General features: G+C 51.2%; 4 protein-coding genes across 4 annotated transcripts in view; 3 read left to right on the top strand and 1 right to left on the bottom strand.

Moving 5' to 3' along the window:
• Window positions 1–1,187, bottom strand: part of TERG_08750 (uncharacterized protein) — a gene marked incomplete at its 5' end in the record, with an annotated part of 3,589 nt that extends 2,402 nt beyond the window's left edge. The window contains 3 exons of the mRNA XM_047749004.1: window positions 41–418; window positions 488–925; window positions 1,014–1,187. Coding sequence (XP_047603925.1) covers window positions 41–418; window positions 488–925; window positions 1,014–1,187 — 990 coding nt within the window. The remainder of the gene's footprint in view (window positions 1–40; window positions 419–487; window positions 926–1,013) is intronic.
• A 1,858-nt stretch (window positions 1,188–3,045) lies between these two features.
• TERG_02719 (uncharacterized protein) lies at window positions 3,046–4,759 on the top strand (the record flags this gene model as incomplete). The annotated part of the gene is made up of 6 exons (XM_003235617.2): window positions 3,046–3,340; window positions 3,446–3,511; window positions 3,584–3,938; window positions 4,014–4,145; window positions 4,201–4,593; window positions 4,665–4,759. Coding segments are annotated over 6 exons (1,336 nt in total), but the record flags the coding sequence as incomplete, so codon positions are not given.
• Window positions 4,760–6,430: 1,671 nt separating this feature from the next.
• On the top strand, window positions 6,431–7,367 carry TERG_11887 (uncharacterized protein; the record flags this gene model as incomplete). The annotated part of the gene is made up of 2 exons (XM_003235616.2): window positions 6,431–6,475; window positions 6,543–7,367. 2 exons carry the CDS (start codon window positions 6,431–6,433, stop codon window positions 7,365–7,367), a joined length of 870 nt encoding a protein of 289 aa, XP_003235664.2.
• A 299-nt stretch (window positions 7,368–7,666) lies between these two features.
• Window positions 7,667–9,380, top strand: TERG_11886 (uncharacterized protein; the record flags this gene model as incomplete). Its single annotated transcript, XM_047750929.1, has 2 exons — window positions 7,667–8,632; window positions 8,706–9,380. The coding sequence occupies 2 exons, from the start codon at window positions 7,667–7,669 to the stop codon at window positions 9,378–9,380; spliced, it is 1,641 nt and encodes a 546-aa protein (XP_047605726.1).
• Between the last annotated feature and the right edge of the window lie 861 nt (window positions 9,381–10,241).

The following is a 10,241-nucleotide window of genomic DNA, read 5'->3' as shown; positions in this document are numbered from 1 at the left end:
TAATAGGCCCAATTGCCTGGAAGATATCTGAGAAGATCACTATGACGAAGAAGACGCTGAAAAGCATGAATATCGGCAGGGAGGCCACCAATGTGAATCTAAGCCAGGACCCGTCAACAAGAGATTGCAGCATGAGGTTCGAGATACCGAATCCCACAAGGAGAACTACAATCAGACACATCCCAAGGCCTACGAATATGGAGCTTGTCAAGGCCAGAGGCCGGTCCAGGGACTCTATCGGTTTCGCTGCTTCCTCGTCTGGAATACCCAGGGGGGAATTTGCCAGCCCACTGGCCTCTTTGTTCCAAAGGGGCACAAAGTTGCGGGTTGAGGCAGCTGGGGACCCGATACTGGAGTGTGGAAGAGAGTAGCTGGGTGATTGCGAGGGAGCAATAACGGAGATGCGCGTTCCGCAGATCTACTGCAGGTGTCAACGCTTGTCTGTTTGATACTCACTTGGGCTAAGGAACTGGGAATGACAACATACGAATGCAAGGAGCTTCTCTTCGACGTCCTCAGCATGGATGAGGATCTTTTCTAGCTCATCATGCCAGATCAACAGGAGTCTCTCTTCCCTGACCAAGGCCACGTATTGGAATTTCTTGATTGCGCTTGATGGGGAGCAAGCGATCTCTGCTAGAGATTCGACCACTTGGACCTGGAACCCGCTAGGGAGAATCAATTCGGTTTGATCTGTCTGCAGGATGGAGAAGATGATCCTGGTGATCTCTGTGGCCATGGTAAAGGCGACGGCAACATTGATCTTCTGTACTGCGCCGAGCAGTAACGGATGGACCAGATCCGGCTCGGAGATGTAGACGCCCCGGGATTTTCGAAGTAGAAGTCCATGGTATTCACTGTTGGGATCTGATGGGGGAGGGCACCATTTGCTAGTAGCAAGCCTTGCATGCAGATATTTGATTATCTAGGGCTGTCAGTTCTGAGTATCCATGGCATTTGATTGAATTGAGTAGCATTGAATGGAAGGGATAGGATATAAATGAAGCTCTTACAGCTTTATATTTTGCATCATCGTCAATTCCAACTGGCGTCTGCGTTCCTGAGTGAGAGATTGGTCGACTGTATGACTCAGGGGCGGAAGACAGGCCGGACTGCCTTGGAGGAGATGGAGCCGCAGACTGCTGCTGCTGCTGCTGCTTGTCCGTCTTTGAGCGTTTCCAGAACATCCCTGCGATATAGCTGTGTACGGACAAGCATGAACAATTGGATGGCCTGCTGATGGAAGGGATGTGAATCCCCTTAAGAGAGGAAGCAGAAGATCATCCAAGGGACACACCGTGCACAGAAATATTGAAACGTCAGACAGTTCCGGTGGCTACCAAAGCAGAGCAAGCATTGAAAAAATGAATTAGACAGAGATAAGGAGCCAAAAGAAGAGAAAAGCAATGCCGTCTTTCTTCTCTCCTCTCATCGTCTTCCCCTGCCCACAGCTGAAGCCGCCAACAAGCCTCATTAGCTGGCGAGCTTTTCCCTTCATCACCCCCTCGCATCTGTCACAGGGCTCTTTTTCCCCATCAGGGACATGCCTGTCTGCAGTAAGGAAGCGGGCAAGTAGAACAACTCCCAAGGAGCTCCACAGAAGCCCTCCGGACATGCTCTGCCGAGACTCGACGGCGTGGCAACCCACCGAATATGTGAGTGATCCCTGCATGGAAGATATTGGAAGATACATATCACACTTCGAGCGCTACCGATACACGGGCACGCCCTTTTTTTGGCTTCTCTTGCCGTAATCTTGCGTGCTTCCGCAACCCCCCCCCCCTGGCTAGGTTAGTCGAGAAACAAGACGGACGCCGCGTACGATCCATCTGCTCACAGCTACCCTGCCGGCCAACGATGCTCAGAGTGCACACTACTGTACCTCGTTGCCTAGACAGGAGATGATGACAGGACCGGGGTGGTTAATGTCCGCCAGCCAACGAGGTGCGTCTCGTCAAGCGAAGGGCATGCCTGCAATCACGAAAGCAAATGTCCCAAGGACTGGTCGGCTGTCCCCTGTGCGTCTGGACAGGGGGGATTGTCTCTCTTCATGAGCTGTCCAAATGCAACCATAATTTATATATGGAACGTGAGGCAGCAGCAGCAGAGCCAGACAGGCGACATTGTCCCAGGGGTTTGCAGGACTTAGCCGAATATCTCCCATCCAGCAGCCAGCCCGATATCACAGGCATATCCAATGTTCTCCGAATACTCCGGGACAACGGCCTCCCGAGGCGATTCCCAGATGCTCGCTCGGCCCCTCCGCATCGACCTGGCAGCCGGCGTCCTTGGTTGTGTTTCCGGCCCGCGAATAGTAGGAGTAGCAGTAGCAGTAGCAGTAGTAGCAGCAGTGGGAGGCTACGACGTTCGTCGACTTAAGGACGCAGATCACGATCCGCCGGACCAGAAAAAGAAACGAAGAAAGGGAAAAGAAGGAAAAAAGCAAGCATCCTGCTGCAGGCAAAGCAAAAACCGTCGTCGTATTCGCTAAGTAGTCGAAGTCGTCCTCTGCAAGCCAGGGCAAGCCAGAACGGCCTCCTATCACCGGCCTCGCACAGCTTCTCACGAGAGTGTCATCGAAACACCGAAGAACACCGCAAGAAGGGGAATTCTCTCCGCTCTGCGGGTCGAGGGAACAGCTAGTTAGCTGGTCAGCATATCAATGGAGAATATCGAGCAAAGGACATCTGCTTTGGCGCCAGACGAAGCGGTGCCATGGCCCAGGGATCCCCCTGTCCGCCAGCCCCCTTCAGCATTCCAACTAGCCTGAGACAGCAGATGAGATACCTACATGTATCTGGGCCCAATCTTGCCTCGGACGACCAGGGAGATGCCATGCAGTGCGCGGCGAAGGTGAGCATGTTGGACGGATAAGAGATTGTGCCGCTATTATGGGTCACCCAGGGGGGGGGAGTGGTGTATATGGCGAATCAAGTATATACGGAGCCAGATTGTCTGACCAAGACGACGGCGGACTGGCACGCCAGCATAAAGAAGACGCGATGCACCGGCTGGACGAGTGTGATATCGGGCTCTCCAGAAGCTGATGTCAGGCACAGAGATGGAGAAAGCAGCTTTGCAGGACCCCTTTTCCAGCAGCGTGGCCACCTCTGTGCGGACGGCCTCATACCACTCGCAGCCGTCCGACAGACAGCCAGGCCGGCGCCAGCAGTTCAAGTCGTATCGACTGAATGGCGAGTATGAGCGGCCGTGGCTGGGGGACAGCCGTCTGAAGAGATCGCGCGTTGGCTCCTACATCATCTGGGGCTTCATCGGGCTGGGGCTGGCCCTTAGTGCATACATCAACTTCACCGTCACCCAGAAGGTGTCGAAGCACCAGGCAGGTTACAATGTTTCATTTCAGGCTAGTTACTTGTTTAATTGCTGTTTAACTTGCTTGCTATTCGGTTGAGAGTGTTGGCTCGTCGCTAATTGGTATCTATAGTACTGCCTTATACTGGACGACCAGTTCTCTTCGCTCAATGAAGCCACATGGAACCGTGAGGTCCAGGCATGTTTGACCTCTCCCGGCTGCTGTTTGACAGCTTGCAGCAGCAGAAGAGTTAGCTAACTGCAGGCATAGATCGGGGGATTCGGGACCGGAGCCTTTGACTGGACGACGACGGACGAGAAGAACGTGTTTGTCGACGGCGAGGGCCTGCATATCGTCCCTACGCTGACTACGGAGTCCACCTCGATCACCCCTGAGCAGCTGGTCGATGGCTACACGCTGAACCTGACCAAGGCTGGCGGTGACGGGTCCTGCACAGGAACCTCCAACGCTGCCTGTTCAATGCGCTCGAACAAGACGACGGGGGCGATCATCCCGCCGGTCCGGTCAGCGCGTCTTAACACCCGGGGAAAGAAGAGTATCCGCTACGGGCGAGTGGAGGTTGTAGCGAAGATGCCGCGCGGAGAATGGCTGTGGCCAGCCATCTGTACGCCTGCCGCCCCCTATACCAGCCAGTTGGCCTGCTACAACTGTTTTGCTTGTTACTGACATAGCTAACCAGGGATGCTGCCGGTCAATGAGACATACGGCGCCTGGCCGTCGAGCGGCGAGATCGACCTCGTCGAGACTCGTGGGAATGACGTCGACTATCCCGCTGGTGGCAGAGACATCATGTCTAGCTCTTTGCACTGGGGTAAGTCTACTTCGTCCCGCTGACTCTGCATGCTTAACTGACTGCTGATCGACAGGACCAACGCCGGAGACGGATTCGTTCTGGCGGTCGACGAGAGGCAGGGCGCTGCGGCGGACCGACTTCTCCAAGGGCTTCCACACCTTCGGCATTGAGTGGTCGAAGGACTACCTGTTCACCTACATCGATAGCCCGCTGCAGCAGGTCCTGTTCTGGAGCTTCGACAAGGACCAAACCATGTGGCAGAAGGGCCACTATGAGGGCGTGGCCGTCAACTCCTCTCTGGTCAAAGATCCCTGGTCTCAGACCGGCAATCCAAACACCCCCTTCGACCAGCCCTTCTTCCTCATCCTCAACGTCGCCGTGGGCAGCACAAACGGCTGGTTCCCTGATGGCAAAGGAGGCAAGCCGTGGACTGACGTCGGCCGGGCGGCCGCAGACTTTTACTCCAGTACGTAAACTAATTTGACTTGCCCTCTATTCACTACGTGTCAGGTCAGGTCAGCTAATTTACCCGCACAGGCCTGGACAAGTTCTACCCGACCTGGGCCAAGGACAACAGCCGCGGTATGACCGTCAGGTCGGTAAAGATGTGGCAGGAGGGTACCTGTGGGTGATATAAAACACAGCACCATTGTAATCAACCCAGTAACAAACTAGCAAGTTCCTCCGTCACCTTGTGATAAGTGCTCGACTTCATTGCTTTCTCTCGTATTATTTACCTTCATCGTAACTGCGCCGAGCTATCCGCAGGTAAAATTGCCGAGATAACTAACACTATTCAGCGTTATCACCGTTATATTATTGAACTCTGCTCTCAAAGCTGATCCCTACAACCGGAATCACAGCAAAGGATGCCGAGCAGGCCAACAGCATACTTACTTACGGCCAGGTGAGCGAGTGTTGACTCTCGATAAGCTGGTCAGGAGAAAAAAGCAAAGAGAACACCCCCCCAAAAAAAATATCAAAACCTAATCGCAGACAGGGGCAAGGGCTGCAATGTATTGACTAGTGATGCAATGTCTTCTTTTCTTGCTGTCTCGCCTCAAGGGATACCAGGGCCGGGCTCCGTATCTTGATGCCAGGCCCGCTCTTCTCCAGGCTAACTCCGACAGATGGCGAGTGGCATGGCGATGCTTTAGAGCCTCGAGGTGCAGTTTCACCAGACAGCTAGGGAATTTGCCAGGGGGGTGTCCATTTTACCTGTTCCTCTCGATGAACTCCTGCACGACAGGCTGTGGTAGCAATTGCTTGTGTGTACAGGCCGGTCAGATCTGTGCAACCAGTGGCTATCCCACGACAACTCTGCTCTGAATGATACGGACGGACTGCCCGGAGCAGTGAATGTCTTGCATAAAAAGGAACGAGGTCGCGATCACACGAGCCAGCGTTCACCCATCACACCCTTGGTCCGGCCCATGGGAGAGGATCAGCCGTGGAGTGTTCGTCCAGAGGACCCTTCATGCCCCAGCCCGCCACTGGTGAACTCTGGGGATGCTAAATTTGTCTTTTTCTATTTTCTTTTTTAGCTCTCCCTAGTCCTCTCTGTCTTCGGTGTATGCTTCGAGTTAGCATGTCCAGCTCAAATCGGTGCCACCCCCCCCAAGTGCAGTTTGAATGACAAACCGTTACCAGCAATACCCCTGAAATAGGAAATCAGTCTGGTTTTATTTTTGCTCTTCGTATGCGGCCGCATACCCCTCCATAACTAGCCCAGCTCATATCTGCCATTCCTGCAGGAGAACGCAAAATGGGAATGTCTCAAAGCTATATGCAAGAGTTTCGGCGCTGCTCTATCATGCCCGTGCCATCACCATACATTTACTGGCGAAACGCACGAGTGCACCGGCTTCTTTCACGGCCGAATTTACTAGCAGCCCTGTTAAATTGGGCTCTTCCCTCGCTAGAGCCAAAGCAAAGAGAAAGGGTGGCATGACCCTTCACTCCAGGGTAGGGGTGTTGCTAAAAAAGAGAGAAAACGTATAAATTTGGCTCCTCTGGGCAGCTCTTATTGTTGATCTTGGATCTCTTGGGACCATCTGTCCGGAGTATAGAGCCTGTGAAGTGCGTTTGTTTTTACGGCTGAGGTAGGGATCTTTCGAGCTGGTCGTCCGATCATACTGGAGCTGTCTGGCTGACTTGGTACAACAGATATAAGCCTGTTCTCTTACCATCAGCGAGTGAGATAGATACAGACAGACAAGCGTGCATACACAGAGAGAGAGATAGAGAGTACACGACTGTGCCTGCCCTGAGTTGGCTGCTAAAGAATTATCAGCCTGGACAAGATGGCTGGAATACTCCTCGTCGTCCACATCACCAGCCTTTTTTTTGTATGTTTCAACTCATCAACGGATTCATAACTATCGTTTCACCTTTCAACGTGTTAATATATACTAGTTCTCGCTACTTGCTAAGCTTGCCCATGGAGCAGCTTTGATCCCAAGGGCAGACGCTGATGCCTGGACTTACCTAGGATGTTACACAGATCAGGTGGGAGCAAGAACCCTTGGCCAGGTCGGGTACACCCTTGGTGGCCCTGGAAACATGACCGTTGCCAACTGTCAAAACGGATGCGCGTCCCAGGGATACTCGCTTGCCGGAGTTGAGTACAGTAGCGAGTGCTGGTGTGATAATCAGCTACGGAACGGCGGCGGCCCTGCACCTGATGGAGAGGCAATGTGTTCAATGCCTTGCAATGGCAATCCTGAGCAGAAATGTGGAGGGCCAGGAAGGCTAAACCTGTATCAAAATACCGCCATCAAGCCAACAGACACCATGACAACCTCAGCTCCCTCGACAGAGACCGGGTCGTCGACAACTCCGTCTTTACCTGAGCCGACTCAGGGGCTGCCGGACGGCTGGCAGTATTCCGGCTGCTACCAGGACAATGTCAACGGAGGGCGTGTCATGTTCAAGATGTTGCCTGATAGCTCAACACTCACGGCCGAATCCTGTATCACAATGTGTGTCAAGTTGGGCTATACTGTTGCAGGAGCCGAATTCTCTAAACAATGTTTCTGTGACAATTATCTTCGGAACGCTGCCCCGAAGGCAATAGAATCTGAGTGCTCCATGACCTGCAGCGGCAATACACAGCAGAAGTGCGGTGGCCCTAACCGATTGAGTGTTTATTCAAAGGGTAACCTGACCGTTCTCCCTATCCCTGTGCCACAGACCGGCGGCCTACCAGGTGGTTGGAAGTATCAGGGATGCCTCCAGTAAGATGATACCCTATGTCCGTGGATGCAAAGCCAAACTTACCATTCTCTCTAGGGACAATGTCAACATGAAGAGAACTTTCCCTTACCAGATTGTTGACAAGACGAACAACACCGCTACAAACTGTCTCAGTCGTTGCTCCAAGTTTGGATTCGGAGCAGGTGGGATGACGTACTCGGAAGAATGCTGTAAGCTCTTCCTATCTGAAATATATAGACTGGCTCTGTAACTAACCACAATACCTAGTCTGTGGAGATTTCGAGGATATTGCGGTTGCCGGAGCTAAACTGGTACCTGAGGCTATGTGTAGCCAGACCTGCTCTGGTAATGCGACTGCTATATGCGGTGCTGGCAACTTGATCACATACTACAGGTGGATGGATGAACCCCTGCAAAAATGGAACCGCCCAACTGGAATCAATGCCGGACGCTACGAATTCCTGATCGGTGGAGTGCTCGTTCCTCTTATTACCACTGTTGGTATCAATGGCAAGATAACATTCCAGGAGAAATCTGGAACTGGAGATCCAAACACCACTGGAGCATATGAATTTGACCCTTATTATGAGAAAGATTTCAGCAAGGCATGGCGCGAAATGCATGTTAAGACGGACATCTTCTGTGCTGGAGGACTTGTTCTCCCAGACAAGGTCGGTAGACAACTGACGGTTGGTGGCTGGTCTGGCATATCAACTGAGGGTGTCCGACTCTACTGGCCTGATGGCTCTCCCGGGAAGCCTGGAGTAAATGACTGGCATGAAAGTCCAGATGACTTGAAATTGCAGAACGGAAGATGGTATCCCACTGCGATGACAATGTCAAACGGCTCTATCCTGGTTGTTGGAGGCGAAGAAGGATCAAATGGTGCACCTGTACCCACTCTAGAGATTCTTCCCCGAGTTGGCCCAGTCTTGTTCATGGACTGGTTGAAGAGGACTGACCCAAACAACCTTTATCCCTACCTTACACCACTTCCTGGCGGTAACATCCTAGCTGCTTACTACAACGAAGCAAGGATCTTGGATGAGCGGACCTTTGACACTGTCGAAACCCTGCCAAATATCCCAGGAGCTGTCAATAATGACGCCGGAGGACGAACGTACCCTCTAGAGGGTACCATGGTACTTTTACCCCAGAAAGCTCCTTATACCGATCCCCTTGGTGTCTTGATTTGCGGTGGCTCTACGCCTTATGGCGGTGATGCTTTAGATAATTGTGTTTCTATTCAGCCAGAAGTACCTAACGCCGAATGGGTGATAGAACGAATGGTGAGCCAAACCCCTCTCTGTAAAGACGAACAAACAAAAATTATCCTTTTTTTCTAACGACGTTACTATATAGCCTTCCAAACGAGTTCTCACCTGTATGGCCGGCCTTCCCGATGGAACGTTCCTCATTTTGAATGGAGCAAGGAAGGGTGTTGCTGGCTTCGGCCTCGCTGAAGACCCCAATCTCGGAGCTGTTTTATATGATCCTTCAAAGCCGGTCAACCAGCGTATGAGCATCATGGCAAACACCACTATTGCCCGCATGTACCATTCAGAAGCAATTCTGATGGCAGACGGTCGTGTCTTGGTTAGCGGCTCAGACCCACAGGACCCTCGATTCCCCCAGGAACGCCGAGTTGAGGTTTTCCTCCCCCCCTACATCCTGTCAGGAGCCCGCCGTCCAACGTTTACCATTACCAACAAGGACTGGGCCTATGGCGGGAAATACAAAATCAAGATCACATCCGGCAATCAATCAAGAATTAAGATATCCTTAATGGGCATGGTTTCGAGCACCCATGGAAACAGCTTTGGCTCCAGGACTATCTTCCCTGCCTTCTCTTGCTCTTTCGGTACTTGCACCATCACAGCACCACCGGATAGCCACACATGCCCTCCGGGATGGTTCATGCTATTCGTACTCGATGGTCCAACACCTTCTGTTGCGTCCTTCGTCCGAATAGGCGGAGATCCTGGTAGACTGGGAGATTGGCCCGCAACTGGTGGATTCCCACTTCCCGGTGTTTAAATATAAATGACATGAGGCGTGAGATATAACGATCTGGAGAAATAGATATATACGGTGTAATCGAAGATAATTTTATAGTTGCTAGATTGGAAGATATTAACTGCTACATTTACTATCATCTGAAAGTAAACTTCACCACTTTTGTACCATATGCCTTGATATATATAAGTATTGATAAATAACCTTTATACAGAAGATCTATATATATCGACTTTCTTTTTCATTTTAGACCTATAATTACCCCGTAGGCTACATACCAGATATCAAACTTGGAAATTTAACTATTTAGATAAGTAGGGATTTGACTACTCCCATTCGAGTTAAGGATATAATGACAATAAGTTTGATTAGTACTCCCAACTATACAGTCAGTTAACTATTCATCAGGATGAATAGGTCTTGCTTTATAATGGAAACTTGTTGTACAGGCTGCCATTAAGTGGCTGTGATTTACGTTAGTCATAGTCGGACAGACATTAATATTTCTCTAAAATCATCTATTGGAAACTCAAGACTACAGGTTATTTCCTGCAGTCTTGTCCTTACTAGTATTGGTTAGTCTCTGCAATAGCTCCTGGGAGACCCCTTTCCCACCTATTCATACCCCTAAGCCTTGCAATCTTTTCTTGACTCAGACAGAACTCCTAGCAGCGTATATATATTGCAGCGATGTTTCGTAGTTACCCCGCCAGCCGATATAAAGCTCCAACCTGTGCAAGTGGTTTTCTCAGCCCGCTTAGTCTCGACTTTTGGGCGGTTCCCATTGCCACTGATATTAGATGGCGAACTTGTCAATAAACAGCTGTTGACTCTGCTATCAGTTAGTGGGCTCAGCTCTTTGGTCCAGCAATTGGATAGAAC

This window comes from Trichophyton rubrum (genome assembly GCF_000151425.1).
Source record: "Trichophyton rubrum CBS 118892 genomic scaffold supercont2.3, whole genome shotgun sequence".
Taxonomy (NCBI): Eukaryota; Fungi; Ascomycota; class Eurotiomycetes; order Onygenales; family Arthrodermataceae; genus Trichophyton; species Trichophyton rubrum.
This window is presented reverse-complemented; position numbering and strand designations above follow the sequence as displayed.